The following is a 17,237-nucleotide window of genomic DNA, read 5'->3' as shown; positions in this document are numbered from 1 at the left end:
TCAAATAAGTTAAAATCATAGTTGACACACCTATGAAATTTTCAGCCAGAATACATATTAATACTTAAAGACATTACTGAACAAAAGTAATGACTTTATTAAAAAAAGTCCCTCGAAATAACTAGTTTTCTATAAAATACGTAGAACTGTTAAATAAAGTCTGTACATCACAACAGAAAATAAAAATACTGCAATCTTTTGCCTGACCATTTACATTATGTGAATTACAGAATTAAAAGAAAAAAAAAAAACCCAACAGGTTAGAAGGTTGTAATTGTTCACAAATCACCTTAGTTCTGCATTACACGGTTTTCTAACAGTTGTATTTCCAAGAGAAATTTAAACACATATCAAAACAATCTCCATGTGCATATTCTAAGACAAGAAAATAATCTGGCATAAATCATTTTAAGTTTTAACTTTTTTTCACAAATTTTAATATTACTCCTAATGTTTTCTTCAAATCTCGACTATGGTGTATGTCTGTGTGCACACTTATCTACTGTACACATGTACCTAGGACAAGGTGTTTTCACTAGAGCACAAAACACACCATATAAATAACTTCCCTTTTTAAAGTTATCTAGAACAAGATTTACAGTCCAAAGTCATAGGCACTTAAATTATCAAATAGGTTCAATGGTTCCAATACTGTGTGTTCATTCTTCAGATGATTCACGCATTTGAAGCTACAACTCGAGTTATGGTACAATTTTCTAACTTCAAAGTAGACGTGCCAAAGGAGTTAAAGTTACAGTAAGGCAGAATTACTGATCTATTATGGAGGGGTTCTGGTAGCCAACTTGTCTGGATCAGTGAAGAAAAGGAGGGAAGCAGAGTTTCCCGTGCATGCCAAATAGTTGGCACAATAGGACCAAATTTTGCAATTGTTAACCTACTTTATCTTCATTAATTAATCTTTCGATGCCATTCCTCCCGAGTGTGCCAAACTAGAACTTTAAACAATACCCACTCATTTACCTTGTTGCAAACCCTGAATTTTGTTACTGTCCACTAAGTGGCCCACAGATGTGAATTTACATCAGAGCATGACAGCTCAAAATCTTTTGCACGTTGTGGATCTTACCTCCAACAGCCCACAAATTCAGTTCTCCTGGTCTTGAACTTTCCTGTATTCTCTAATCTTCTGAGTGTCCAGCCTGCGTTTCCTGCCTTCCCTCTTTTGTGTCTGTAAATCAGGTTTGTTCTCAAGCCTTTCAAAACCTATCTTCTGCCTAGTTTTGCCACGTGATTAAAGAGCATGCTTCTACTGCTGATTCCCTCCTGTACGGAAAAAAGTTCAGAGCGTAACAGGCACCGACCTACCAGTGAGTCCCAGCAAAGTATAAAGGCAAAACACATCTTCCATGGTCTTTCTGCTAAGATGCAACATATTCTAAAGCAAAAAATGCTGGTTGCATGTGGCATTGTGAAAAATACGCCAAAGTTCATAGTCATCCAATTATGGAGCCCACCAGACTGTAAGTGAGATGACCAAGGCAGTCTATACCTTTAAGAGATGTTGTTTCAAGCTCTTTGCAGACTTTGGTAGGCCTTCCTTAATTTATTAATGCTTCAAATTTTTGCAGTTCTCCTTGTGACCAAAACAAAAATAGAAATAAAATTACAACTGAGATTTTGGAAGATAACCTTAAGGCAAGGAGTAAATTCTGCAGCAAATCTCTGATTGTGGAGCCACAAAATGCATGGAGCCCTGACCATAAAACTTCGTTCTTTCCAATGGTTTCTCATCTATTCCAAATGACAGCAAAATAATCCTGGCACACGCATAAAGGCATAAGGAACTGTTAAACTGCGTAGTATCACAAACAGACTCATAACCTACAGGCTGTTTCACAAAAACTTTGTATGGATTGACCAAGTTTTATCAGGTAGAAGGCAAAGAACAAAAAAAGCTTATATTCTCCATCTCTGTTGAATCCATATAGCTTGTTAGGCTTTCACAGAAAGCACTGTAATCTGAACATTCAATTCAGTACCCAGAGTTTTACTGGAGACTAAGTATGACTGAAGTCTCAATGCAGCTCAAACAAAACCAAAATGTGTATTTTTTTATCAAGGCTGTCCATATACGTAGCATGTAGTGTACAGAGGCTCTCAGTATCACAGTCTACGAAGTACTGAAAGATTTGATTAGCAGCCTGTAAAGTGTGCTGAGAAAATATACTGAATCTCAGTTATTTCCTCTTTCCACATAGGTCTCACCCACGTTTGAGTGAAAAGATCTAGGAGTTCAGCTTTGCTCTCCAATGTCAATTTACTATGTCAAATCTTTACATCTTGTGATTCCACCATCTTGGCAAGTGTCTTCTTGATCCTCAAGGCAGTGAGCCTTGAGGCAGGATTATGAGCCCAGCATTCAGACATTAATTTCAATATTGCTCTTAAACACTGTAAAATAAAACAAAGGAACAGTATTTAACAACTGACAGACCTGAGGTGCTTAATACTGGTTTGCTGTCAAGGCCAAATCATAGAACTTTTAAGTCCAAATGTGCAACTTCTACATTTCCTGCAAAACTGCCCACAGAGAACTATTTATAAACAGATCAACTAAACAAAATAAACAACATAACTAAACAAACTCCAACAACCACATCCCAATACTTCCCCATTACTGCCCAGTATTACAGCAGCTGGCTGCACTTTCACAAAGATGCATTACTTTATCATTACAACTCAAGAACAGCAGTACAAAAATGGTAGCAATAAGCAGAAATGTTTCTATATATGTGGCTTAAAAACTGTAGAGAACTTTTTCAATGAAAATGAAGATGTGACAAAAGTTCTTTCAGCAATCAAAAAATAATATGGAAAAAAACTGGGAATTCCTAAAAGAAATCAAGGATTTGAGGAAGAAGGGATATGGGCTATCTAGCTTCCTATGTAAAACAGTTACTTATTTACTGTGTTCAAACTGTGATCCTTTGAAAACACATTTATTAATAGTATTAGTTATAGTTATAGTTATATATAACTATAGTTATAGTTATACCATGACTTGCCCTGGAATGTACCAGTAAAATTTCTTTTGTATTCTTAATTTTTCAGAAAAAAAGAGGAAATCTACAAGCACAAAGAAATTGCTTCACATTGCAAGAAATACCTTATGCCACAAACCAACATGCTCTACACATTAAACTAACCAAACCAATTAAAAACTCTAAGTTTTAGCTCCAATCTACTGTATGAAAATATGGTCTCAGAGCCATATTCATACACTTGGATGCTGCTTAAGGGTATCTCCCCCTCAGATCACTGCGAAGATACCTAGAATACATGGTATTTTGAGTACATATCAAACAGATCTTTCTCCTATTGCTGCTGTGAGGTTTTCAAAATGTATGAATGTAATTCCTTTTTTACAGTATTTTAATATTTATGGAATTGATACACCCTCCATATTAATGAACCAACTGAACAATTTTTTCCTTTCAGCATACTCACTTCATCACTATTCCATCTGTTCGATACTACTGGGCGTAGGCGTTTGACACACACCACTTCTCTCATGTCCTCATAAGATGGATCACTTGGCACCATGTCATAATATGGCAACTGATACTCTTCAACAATACCTGGAGATAATTGTGAAAGACCAAAAACCATTAAAAAAATAAATCTAGATATTTCCTGTCAGATTTCCTTAGCCAGAGCTAAAACTGACTCAGTTTTGTGCCAAGTCAGAACCACCACACTGCTGTATGGTGATAAGAATCTGAAAATGTCACTATAACAATCCGACATCTACCAGAAAAGATCCAATATAATTACTATTAAGTTTAATAGCTAAGATAATTCCTTACAGTCCTTCTGACAGCCAATGTAGAATTTGAAATCTTCTGATCCACTACATGCTATAAAGAAACAGGGAGAAAGCATAAGATGGAAGATGAGAATAGAAATCCGTAAGGTCACAGAAGAAGAGTGAAAGAAAAGGAAGGATGAGTCACAAAAATAAGTGTAAGGAGAAAATTGAGTGACACCAGAAATGCAAGAAAGTACAACAAAAGAACAATACCCTATCAATTGCATATTAAAAATGAACAGCAGCACAGGGATGAAATACATCTGCATCCCACTGTTTCTCCCAGACCAGGCATTCTGCTTTTTGAGCAAGGAAAAAGAGCCTGAGATGCTTAACTGTAACAATCCAAAAGGTTTAGTTCAATAATTATCAAGCCATACTCTGGACAGACTGTTACGACTGTTGTTACAGAATGCAAGCCTGTTGACACAGCAGGCTCGTTCTATTATTTTCTGGAGAAGTATTGTTTAAGTGAGACAAGGGCCTGGTAGATATTATAAAGAATATTTAAAAGTTTACCTCCTGTGACGCAGCGCCGAGCCATTTCCCAAATGATTAGCCCAAAACTGTAGATGTCAGCCATGATGTACGGCTGGAAATGGTTTTTATTCAGGCTTTCATCTAGGACCTCTGGAGCCATGTAACGTTTTGTTCCCACTCTGGTATTCAAGGGAACATCGACTTCGTTTGTGTCACTGTATGAAAATAATAGAAAGTTAGTGAATTGCAGTCATTACAAGGCATGGTATGAAATCCTGTATGATGCAACGGCTACACTGCAAAGCTGCCATTTACAAATTCTTTGTTTTCTTTCGCTCTCAACACTGCACTTACAGAACACTGCACCTCCCTCGAAAAGATTATCTAGAAAAATGATATGAGTATGGAAGCTGACAATTTACTGCTTCTTTAACATGACACTGAAAACACACACCAAAAAAACGAATTAAAAACAATTGTAAGGATGAGTATATTTGGTAACAACTCAGAAAATTATTTGCAAAGGCTTATCTTTCTTTCAAGCTTTACTGTAGGAAAAGACAATTCTCTGGCTCCACTGAGCTTAAAAAAAATAGGGAAAAGTAACTGTTATAGTACTACTTTTTCAATTAAGTTTCAACTCTCTTTACACTTTTCAGACTTTGAGATGATTTATAATGAAACTACATGCTAGCAACTAATACGAAAGCCCAGTTGTTAATAACAAATGAATTACTCTCCTCTCCCTTTCCTCTACAAAACTACTGTATTTTCCACAAGAAGAGTATTTCCACTGTTCTCTTAACAACCTATTTTCACCTCAGTGCTTACCAGCATCCAAAGGAAGAGCAACATTTTATTCTCAAACCTGTAAAAAACTGAAAGCATGCAATCAAGTGACTCCATCTTCCTTTTACATTGGACATCTGGGGCAGAAAAAAAACTACAAAAAAGTTTTCCCATTGCAGAGAATTGTTCATCTACCTGTTAAACTTGACTGCCAGACCCAAGTCAGCAATGCAGCAGGTTCCATTTTTCTTTATCAAGATGTTTTTACTCTTCAGGTCCCTGTGTGCAATAGCAGGCTTGCCTTGTGTCCCATAAATCTCTGTGTGCAGATGGCACAGACCACATGCAGCAGAATACGCCAGTTTGAGGAGAGCCCTGTTGTCTAGCGTAGTGCATTTCAGGAAATCATACAATGATCCATTTTCATGATAATCTGTAATCAAGTAAAGCTGTGTCCAGGAGCCAGTGCCTTTAATATCTGCAGCTATGAAACCTATGGAATATATAAACAAAGTTACAGTTTATTTGTACATACATTTTTTATGCAACAGAACTAGGAAGAATTCCTAAAGCTATATTGTCTTGGACTGTATCAAAAAGATACCCATTTCCCTTAAGAAAACTAATAATGTAAAAGCTCAGATTTCAACTATACATTAAGTTACCATTCCAGTCTTCCAGCAGACAGACTGCAGACATGTTACCAACCAAGAGCAGCATGATCCTACCCTTTTAATAACATTTTATTAGCCTCCATTAAGGGACACCCATCTGGTTATTCCACATAAGCGGCCATATAGCCCTCAAGCCACCCACTATGAATGTCTCCTCCTTCAGCCTCATACAAGTCCTCCAGTAGCCAACCAGCGTACTGCTTCCTTACCAAGGATGTTTTCATGACGCATTAAAACAGTTTGGTAAATCTCTGTTTCTCGGAACCAACTGGCTTCTTCTGTGGTGAAAAACACTTTCACTGCAACTTTTTCACCCCTCCATTTGCCCATCCACACTTCACCATATCGTCCTTTTCCAACCTGCCTCACCATCTGAATTTGTTTGGCAATGGTGCGCTGAACCTAGGGACAAAAAGAAAAAAAAGAGAAGGTGGTGGAGGAGGGAAATCCAGCAATTAACCAGAAGTACCTGGACAAGCTGTTTCTCAGGCTTGGACTGCTTTGAATTTTGATCCCATTCTAGAATTTGTTCTATATTACTTTTGACTACTCCCATTTCAAACTCATTGTACCTACCTCCAAGGAAGAATTGTATTGCAAACGCAAAGATTAAATCAGCTCAGCTTCTTATTTAATCCAGATGCATTTCTCTTGCATTCTGTTTGTTTCTAGTTCACAAATAATTACAGTCATCCATCTCACTAGCTAATTTTAATGCAAGTACTGTATAAGATGGTAAATAAAAAGTTATGAACCATCAGCCAATAAAAAGCAAGTCTGTTTTATTGGACAGTGGACACAAGAAAAAATATCTGAGTTCATTCAATTCAATAACTGTATTATCCATCCATTGCATTGTTATCTTAATGTCTGCAGGCTCTAATTTTTCCTTAAATTTTGCTGATGCCAACATATTTCCTAACATATAATCTAATTTTGCACTCCATACTACTTTTGTACACGTTTAGTTTGTGCTGTATCTTTCACAGTAATTGCATATAAAATAATTAACATACTGTATGGACAAACTGCTTTGTTATGGGCATTAGGTACAAACCAAACTGTGGAGATGATAGAGAAAAGTGCAGTGAAGAAAAAAAAATCTTTGTTTATTATTTACCAACAATGGAAGTCCTGATCCACTCCCAGAACTCTGTGACTGGTCAATAAGGTCTTTTAATGACTCCCCAGCTGGAATAAATGCTTCATCTTGTTCCAGGTCACGATTATAACAGTGCCTCTTTGCCATCGACTTACAGTAATGCCTGCAGAATAACAAGAGAAGTTAAGATGAACTCCAAAACACTCTTCAAAATAAGTAGTAAATTGAGCTAGGAAAAAAGCTATTTAAATGTACAAGTTTTCTTGAAAGAAAGGATTTCACTGTACCACTTTTCTCAGAAACGCAACTTACAGAGTTTTTTAATATCAGAAGTTGTTGTAATGCATGTAGACGAAGGTGGGTCTGTTATGAGTCAGGTGGAAAACCAGTATTTTTAATACTCAGCTCACAGCCAGTGTTACTAGCATAACACCGCTGGTTTTGGTTTAAACTAACAGGCTGAACCTTGAACCATGGCAGATGAGGCTGACACAGGCACATTTCCGCTGAAGCTGCTAGAAGAATGATCACCTCCAGCACAGGGCTGGAGCTGACAGACCCAGGCATAGTCTCTTAAACTGCACCTGCATAAATTGCCACAGCTCAGCTGTCAATTATTTAGTTCTGAAACACAAGAGAAAAGTTATAAAACTTTCATCTAATTATTTATTTATTATTGCTGCTTCAGGTTTGCAAAAGCACTTTACAGAGGTAAATCTCAGAAGTAGACAGAATTTAACTATCAAAAGAGACTGAAGATCCAAAACCATAAAAAGCACTAAGTTATTCCTGTTTACTGGGTGCTCTAGCATCGAAGCTAAATGTAGCTTAGAAAACTATCACCTCTTTGTAGCCAGAGGAAAGGATCAAATACACTGAAATTCTATGCTGTGAACGTTTCATTTTTCCTAGCAATGTGAACTGCTATCCACAGAAACATGCAAGTAAGTTACAGAGGTTTCACATTCCATCTCTTCTTAAATAGGTATGATTAACAGAGTACATATACAAAATAACTGTTCTGTTTCACTCATTTGGGAAAATAAAAACATTACCAATGAAGCAATGCTTTACTTACTTGTAGCAAAAGCAGCTAAATAAGATGATCATGACAATTATGCAGACTGCCATAGAAATCAACACTGCCATCCAACGGATGCTGCCATCAAAAAGTCCATCTATTAAAAAAAGAAAAAAAGCAAAGTTTCCAAAGTCTATTAATTGAACATCTATTATAAACAGTTTATTTAGGTATGGTATATACAACGTATATGAACGTGCACAAAATAACCCACGGGTTTCATCTGAGTATCACGCAATACTCCTTTATTGTGAGGGTGATCAAGTGCTGGCACAGGGTGCCAAAGGAGCAGACTGGACATGGTCCTGTGTAACCGGCTCTAGGTGGTCCTCATGGACTGGATGATCTCCAGAGGTCCTGTCCAGCCCTCAACCAGTCTGATTCTGTGACAGTGTGTGGAGCCACTTGCAAAACGTCAAAGGAGCAAGACAGCTGATGAGTATAATATGTCGGTTCATGTGAAATGACACAAAACTTATAGTGTTTAATATCAAAGTAAGTACACTGGAAAAGCAAAGATGATTTGATTTGGATGACAACAACAAAAAAAGGATTTAATTCGAGATTTTGGAGTTGTTGGTTTTGGTTGACTCTTGTTAGTTTGTTCTTAGAAACAGAAATGAAGGATTTACTGCAGTTAGGATTCTGCGAACGTATTAAGCAACAGTTAAACCACTACAACTTGTCTAACAATGCGTAAGTGCATGAAACTATAAGCTATTTTCACTGGGAACAACAGAAAGAAGAGAAGGAATTTACAGCAGATAACAGTCAACAGTGTCAGAATATTTTTTTTTAAAGATATATTCATCAGGGCAACAGCACAACAAAGGTTGAGAAAACCATTTTAAAAAGAGAATAAGCTGTGGAAACAGAATAAAAACAGATTAAAAGATCACAAGCAGAATAAGGTATGAGCAAACTGAGTAAGAGAATAAAAATACCAGGAGTGACTGATGGAGGAAAAGATTAACTTGGAAGTGGCAGAAAAAGAAAACTGGAAATAACGTATGAAAAGTAATGCAGAGCTTCATATCAAAATTACTTCATACATAAAACAGATCTGTGCAATACTGTAATTACATTTTCTCCTCATTTTTATCTGTAGATCAGGAAGAAGAGAATCCACACCACATTTATTAGTTGCAGTGTGAACCTCCACGATCTGTTTACCTGTACTATCAAGTGGTGGTAATGTTGGCTGTAAATCCTGATTGCAGAAATCAGTCCGACAGCACTCAATTGTTCGACGTAATTGTGCTTTAGGTGAATCCTGGTGAAGGAGAATTGAATAAACATTCAGATTTTGAAGTGATGATGGGGACAGGTGATGCCACTGATACAACACAGCACAGACAAAAGTTTAACGTATTTTATTTAAAAAAAAAAAACAGTTCAACCCCACCATTTAATGTATGAGAACCCCACAGTGGCAGACAAGCACCAATCACCTAATCTCTTGGGATGCATACATTCTATGTTACCATTTTTTCATGGAACTTTTTTACTTGGTGCACAGAAATAGATGGTTCCCACTTCAGTTATTTCATACGCTGTAAAATGTTTACACGTGGTCAAAAGCAGTTAACTGTACACTAAATAAATACCACTCTTAAAAAAAACCCAAATCCCTTTAGAAATTTTTCTTATGCACTCATCATAGCAGCACTGTTTGCCTCAAAAACATCTTCAGAATACCATATAAAAGATGGAGGGGCATGAAAATTAATCTGAAGTCAAGACAAGAATATAAATACAAGAAAAAATTTCAGGTCATCACGACACCTCCAGTCTGATTTGCAGTAACCCCAAACAGTCACAGCGGTAACTGACGTCAATCAACAGTGCTTCCAAAAAGCCGTGCTACTGACAGCTACATTATACAGAAACTCAAGGCCTAGAGATTCTAAATCAAGTATCCGAAACAGTGATAGCATTTTGGGGGGAGAGAGGTGGGGGAAGCAACCCAGCTGGTGATTATCTCTGAAAGCTTTGTTTAACGGAAGTAATGTGACAAAAGAAAAAGCAAATCAGTCTTCCAAGGCAATATTCATTAGCCCAGCTAGTGCTATACCTGTGTCTTCTAAACAAATCCTTGATTTATTAACTGTGTTTTCAGTTCCAACCTTTGTAACAGATAAGGAAGTTCTAAAGGCAGCAGCCTGCTTAACTATTTGCCTTTAAATGAAAAGCAAGTTATACTCATGCAATTAATGACACACAGCCATTCTAGAAAGGAAAAATGTTCTATGTGGGACAGGAAACCACATACATTTTATAAATTGTACATATGCCATGAAACTTTAAGGGAGCTCTTGTGTGATCTGTGAAGATAACTCCTTATGATTATGCTCTTCCATCCAATAATTTGGAATTTCTTGTTTTCTTCAGTTTAAAACAATCAAGAAATTCTGCATTAAAACATCAACTACTCAGATAAATTAGGTTGACTATAATGTTGTCTCTTCAACTGCAGAAACAGGTGACAGAAGTAAAAGGTTGATGCCCTCTTCATTTTGTCAGTGGCTTTCAGATACTTGCAGAGAACTCCAGCAGGCTAGGATTCGATTCCAGTCTTTGCGCAAAGACCATTAAGTGTCCTTCCTGTCACTACTCACCCACAACTGCTCAGGTCCACTCTCCTCAGCGACAAACAGCAACATGTAGAATTCTATGACTGCAGTTATAAAGTACAGATTTAAACTGCCTATGCTGTTTCCCCACATAATCTCCACGGAGATCTTAAATTTTAACATCTCAATTTTTTTACCTTGCACTGGAAGTCTGAACCTTCATACTTCATGCAGCCAGAAGCAAGTGTGGGTTCTCCATGTTCATCTTCCTCAATGATAGCAAAGCAGTGCCCATTAGTTCTGGAATGAACACATCAATTGCACTTTACCAACATGTTTGTTGCTTAATACGCATCATTAGATGACCACAAACCCATTAAGAATACTAGAATGGCATTATCTAACCAAATTCTTCTTTAACACAGTGGTTACCATACAGTCTGAGAACAAAACACCCCTGCGGTATTTTCAAATAGAACACTGTAGGGATGTTTTCTCCTGAATATTCTGTCTTCCTCACCGCACCTTCACAATTGCTCATATCCAACCACACGCCCACAGCTGGTCAGAAACAACCGACGGGGTGGAAGATCAGAGATGTGACTAAAGAAGTTTACTGACTAGGACTGTATAGGGTAAAACTAAACGAAAATTCAGTTGTGTCTGCTCTTGAAACTGCAATGATAAACTCTGAGATGTCCCAGTATGTGAAAGGTGGCTATTTCAAGGTCAAAACCTTAGCTACACTTTTCCCACATAAGTTCTTTCAAATATTCAGCCTCTAGGGCAAAACAAACAAACAAACCTCCAAACCCACTTTCTGAAGTTGACAGCAACAAACAGATTATTATTCTACAAAATATGGCACTTCAGTTCCCCATCATCTCTTCGTACAAACGCTTAGATTTCTATATTACATGAAAATATCAACAGCATTTGTAAGGAATCCCAAAACAATTCACAATGGTAAGTCTGTGCTTTCAGTACTGTAAAATTATTAAGTAATTAAAAATTAATTCATTCCCTCAAGACATATACTAAGGAAAACAAATCTGGAAATAATTTTGTCTGCCATTTTTTTTTTATTTAAATGAATTTAGAGATATGTAAATTTGGGGAACATAATGCCATAAAATACCCTGCATATGAACACTGCATGAGTGTTATTAACCCTCTAACAGCTTTATTATCAGAATAATGACCGATACAGCCATTAGTTCAGAGGCAAAAAAAATAGTACGGCCTATGCTGGGTGCATGCACTAGAGGGCGATAAAAAGCAAAAAATAAATACCAAAGGATTTGAAAGAAAATACTGGACCACAACGGAACATTTTCTAGGTTCAAAACTGTTTGTAAAATAATACCTGAATTTACATTTTAAAAGATAGTAGTGTTTATTCCACCTCCTTGGGCTTCACAAAAACTGCTCTATCTGCCAAATGACAGCTTTGGAGAGGCTTAATATTACATGTTAAAAGTATATTAATTCTTATTGAAGTTCAGAGGCTTTTCTCCTTCCCTCACACTCTACAACTAACGAATGTGTAACAAGAATAATGCTCAGTAAATGGCTATGTTGCTAACATTACCTGTTGACTACTCAGTGAAAATATGTTAAGCAAGCAGGTAGTCCTATCAGAGGCGTTAGATTTGGGTCATTTAATACTCAGTTACAAAATGCTACAGATTACTTAAAACTTCAGTCCTTCAAAGCAGTTGCTGGGGGCAAAATGACTGGTTGCATGTGGTTCTAGGGTATTGGGAAAGCAGTATTCTTTACATACAGATGACTGTGGGTTTTAGTTCTCAGCTCTCCACAGAACCAGAGAGTTTCTAATCAATTATGGTGAAGAACCTCAGTCAGCACTCCAGTGATAGTTCGTTCTCTCACGAGAAAAAAAATTAAGCCTCTTCTATCCTGTACACCATACTTACATGCACGTGTTATTAATAGCATCATCTGGACAATGTCCTGAGCAGTAGCACTTAAGAAAAGGTAAGGTGTCCTCTGGAGCGAGTGTTACTCCATTTGCTTGTTTCTTTTGGTCAGGATTTGTCTTCATTCCTGTGCCACGCAGCATGCTGTCTGGATTTTGACCCGGATATTTAAAAAAGGAAGTAAATAAATAAATAAATAAATTTAAAGAGGAAAAAAAAAGAGAGACTATTTTTGCATCTCTGATAACTGTTCAAGAGCTTTACAGACAAAACAGTAAAATAATTATATTAACAAATTACTGAATTATACAAGACATAAGAACCTCCTCTCCCATGATTATGGCAGAAATCTGAGTGAATAATTTTATTCTAGAAACACTTAGCTGAAATATTTTGTATCTTAACAGTAGATCTTCCAACCATAATCTCTATAAACAGAGAGAGCATATTTTCCCTTTCTGAGGTGTGGCAGAAAAGTAGTAATGTAACTGCTAAGAATTTTCTTAAGAAAGACTTTCTCATTCATGAGTTTACAAAACCAAAATGCTGACCGCTTGATAACCACAACAGTATAATTTTATGCATGACTGAATGTACTTAATATGCAGTTTTCTAATTTTCTGAACTGAAGTCATATTTTATGGATTCACCATACAAGAGCAGTAAACTCCAAAATCTCTTGGGTGTTTTGATCTCTGTATGCATTGGTACTTCAAAACAGAGCTGAAGTAAATCTTGTTTGCAAATTAAATTTCAGTAAATAACACGAACATCCATACAAACAAGCTTTCAGAGAATGAAAACAGGGCTAAATTATGTTCCAAGCAGCCCTCAATTTCTCAGCAGTGGGAGAGTTGAGGATCATTTGTTCTAGTACATATTATTAAAGTGCTTTCATGAATATAGGCATTCAGAAGAAAAATTCCGTCCGTTGTCTTCTTAGTGAAGAATATCCAGGGAAAAAAAAGAAAATTAGGAAAATTATCTGCCTCATTTGGAAGATGCTTTGTGACCACTATATGAGATGAGAACACCCTCATTCATCTTTCCTCCTTCTTTATCATACTTAATTTTACCAGCAGAAAATCTGCTTCCATCCATCACCTAACATCGTTCTTAGCTCTAAGATCTCACGGTGTGAGCCAAGTAACGCCAGAAGAGTTGTGAACAGACTATCACCTTCACTGGCACAATTTACAGTGTGTCTCTGTGGGAGGCTCAGTATGCAAGACAAGAGAAGAGCCCGTTAGGACCAGTAGAAGCTTTTACAAATCCAGTTACAATTAAAACAGTGGAGGTACCTCAGCACCTCTCAAGAACATCTTAGTCACAATAAAATTTTCAATGTATCTAAGGATAGAAAAAAATTTTTTGATCAGGAAAAGTCAGTGTCTCTCTGAACAGATTCTTGTTGCTTCCTGTCAAACCCACCAAACACTAGCTGTAGAGTAATGAGAACATTACTTTTCCGTTGTACCTTGCTTGAAAGATGTGCAGGAAATCTCAATTAAAACCCTGTGCAGATTATCACTCTCTGTATCACTACAGTCACTTGCACTGTATCATTCAGCCAAATGTGCTGTTAAGTATTTGTGAAAATTGATCTCTTGTTCTGAAAAAAGCAGACTTGCAGATTTCCTTATCTAATTAATACAGCACAGCTAGAACATTGTCCCCATTAAGCGATTTCCCCGCAAGCAATGAAACTCTGCCTTTTTCAGATACAATTAAGAGTATATCCTAAGAAAGTACAACACCATTTACCTAAACCCTTAAATCACATTGCTATGGTTTATTTGAAATGTGGTTTTCAAGCAGTACTTGAGTAACGACCGAGTGAAATATTCCTGACATGCAGATTGTTAACAAGAAAGCAGGTCCAGTGCCAGCATAACAGAGTTTACCTAGGCAATAGGTATTTCCAATTAAACCAAAAGAAATTTTGCGTGTATGAAACGGCAGCTCCTCCATCTCTCCTTTCTCTTTCTACAGATTCCTTCCCAGTATAAACCAACAGCTCATTTTAATACTGTGCTACAGATGTTACACAACATTCTGTATTCATATTTAAGAGATCCTTACCTGCTCACAGAACAAGTAATTCTACTTAATATTTAAAGGAAAAGCCACTGCATATGTACAAATACTGCCTTTCCTTTTAATTTGGTGAACTACTAAAGTATCTTTCCTAATTAATGTTATAAAACAACCTTTATCTTCAGGGACATTCCACAAGTTAAAAGTCTGAATATTTCATGATCTATGTCTTACAGTCACTCATCCATCTTCTTACCCTAAGCACTGAAAGCAGCCTTTTTTCAACTAGAAGAGAAATCAAGGAACCCTTAAAGCATAGCTTCTCCTAGCTCAGAAGAGAAGGAACAACATTTTTATGCAGGTCTGGGATCTTTTAAAGCAGTATTATTCTTTGTAAACTAACACGGAAACGTAACTACAGGTATACCAAGCTTTGATACTAAAACTGAGATGAAATACACTTATTATGATGGGCTGTATAACAAGACTTATGAAGAACACATACCAAATAAAATCCAAGTAGAATGCTGTATTATAAAAGAACCAGCATCGTCGTCTTCTGTACTGTTTATACAGACATAGATTTTTATTCAATGCAAAACCAGACTAGAATTTTATTACCTTCGTCATGTGAAAGAGAAACAGTATTCCGTGGTAGCCTGTTTTCATCTCACTACTGATACCTGAATCGCACAATAACTGGGGGAAGGGGAGGGAAACCACTTCACTCTTGGATTTTTATGTTCTAAAGAGAACTCTCATTAAACAGGAGTTTAATTGAGTATCCAGGGAAGGAAGAAAAACAGAAAGTATTGAGACTGGGATTACTTCAGAGAAATGTTTTTAACAGCCCCTATCTAGACATAATCCCTAACTGTATCCTTTAACCGTAGCATTACAATTCATCCTCAGCATTTCAAGAAAGATTATTGTCTGTCTTAAGGATGCTCGATATGGGGAAGGGAGTTGACTGTGTAAAATGAGTTGGCTCCCATTCACCTGAGATGTTAAGAGGACAGATCAAGGTCTGAATGGGGTCATAGGATGTTTTATTGCTGGTTTTCTTGGTTAACAGATACTGGGTAAACACAGAAGGGTGAATGAAGGATATATCTCTTGCGTCAGGAAACACCGGCACCTGTGCTTTCATTTTCCCCATCCTCAGAGCTCTACCTCAAACATTCACACTGCTTTATCTTCCTTCTTGAGGCAGGACAGAGAATGGGAGGATCATGTTTTAGGGACCTTGTGACACTACACTAATTGATGATGTAATTAATGTCTTGTTTTCCATGACACATGCAGTTGTCAGCTCTGCGGTGCAGCTAAGAAACACACATACACAAATCTTACGTAACCATCAAAGGTGTAAGGGCTATGCATTATTACACACAGCTTCAAAAGAAAAAGGTTTGTACTGAAATACAGTACCCAGAGATTTCAGGCACAGCAAAGCTTCTTCCTCCATTATTTCCTATCATCTACCTGGCAACTACACAGGGCTGGTGAGGCAACACCTTACAGCACCTGAAGCGAATGAACTGTCACACACTGGAGACTTGTTCGAGATCCTGGACCTGTTTCAGCCTGTTTTTCCAGCCTTGAGAATGATAGTATCACATACCTTTAAAACATGCAAACTGCTCTATAATGTATACATTCCCACATTTCAAAAACTGACAATATTGAATAAAATATCAGAGTGATGGTGAGCTGAAGCATGTCCCTCTTCTCATGTATCCACAGTGTAAGACAACAAAGAGAAATAAGCTGATGGGGCCTCAAGCCAGCAGTTTGTCATCTGCTCCGTCCCATCACAACACTGTCTCATACATACTGCATTAATGGTAGATTTCTAAAAGTGTGAACAACTGCTACAGATAAGAAGACATTTAAATGTCTTGCTGTTTAGAATTCAACTTTTTAATAATAAAGAACAATGCCTGCCAATGTATCATATCCAGGCATTGACTGAATATATAAATTTTTCAAAGAACTACTACTTCTAATCACAGAAGACAAGTTAGACTGTAAAATCTATTTTACAGAAGCACAGTATATTAAAAATCCCACTAAGTTTGAAATGTAAGTCTACTTGAAAGCATGGCTTTAGATACCAATATTAATACAGATAATCTTTAAAAGGTACCGTGCGTGACAGTGAAGTGTTATTAACCACAAAAAGCTGAGCTAACTTGGATGCAACTCAATGCCAGGATACATATATAATTTCATTAAGTCTTCTGATCTAAAAAAAGATTTGTACAACCCATAAACCCCCTCCCAGTTCTATTAAGAAATGCAGAGACACAGAGCAGTCAGTGAAAGAAGACAAACATAAAAGCCAAATTATGCCTATAGTTTCTTACTTTATTGTATCCCCCCTACCTCTACCAACAGTTAGTGCTAGAACTAGCAGCCTACAGCACTCAAGTTGCTCAATAGCTTTCTGAATTCAGAATATAGATGTCCCACATAAAAACATTTTTATTCCAGAGTACATTATCCTTAAAAGGGATTTATCCTAGCAGAACTACTGAACTCTCCGCATTTTTTTGTGGCTATTCTAATCCAAGTTTGTACACCCCAATAAATTCAGTATTTAAATAATCTTTGTCAGGAGACCACCTTCACCTGCCTTGCTGCTGGTGCTAAAGTCACTCGCTGAGGCTAGCTGACCCTCAGGGCTCCCCCCCCTGCACTCTTCCCATAAAAGATGAGAGTTGTATATT

General features: G+C 37.0%; 1 protein-coding gene across 1 annotated transcript; it reads right to left on the bottom strand.

Moving 5' to 3' along the window:
* Nucleotides 1-2,014: 2,014 nt before the first annotated feature.
* BMPR1A (bone morphogenetic protein receptor, type IA) lies at nucleotides 2,015-12,626 on the bottom strand (the record flags this gene model as incomplete). Its single annotated transcript, XM_010156776.1, has 10 exons — nucleotides 2,015-2,412; nucleotides 3,469-3,599; nucleotides 4,349-4,524; nucleotides 5,294-5,591; nucleotides 5,982-6,174; nucleotides 6,893-7,037; nucleotides 7,953-8,052; nucleotides 9,129-9,228; nucleotides 10,726-10,828; nucleotides 12,466-12,626. Coding segments are annotated over 10 exons (1,533 nt in total), but the record flags the coding sequence as incomplete, so codon positions are not given.
* Between the last annotated feature and the right edge of the window lie 4,611 nt (nucleotides 12,627-17,237).

Source organism: Eurypyga helias, unplaced genomic scaffold (assembly GCF_000690775.1).
Source record: "Eurypyga helias isolate BGI_N326 unplaced genomic scaffold, ASM69077v1 scaffold32538, whole genome shotgun sequence".
Classification (NCBI taxonomy): Eukaryota; Metazoa; Chordata; class Aves; order Eurypygiformes; family Eurypygidae; genus Eurypyga; species Eurypyga helias.
This window is presented reverse-complemented; position numbering and strand designations above follow the sequence as displayed.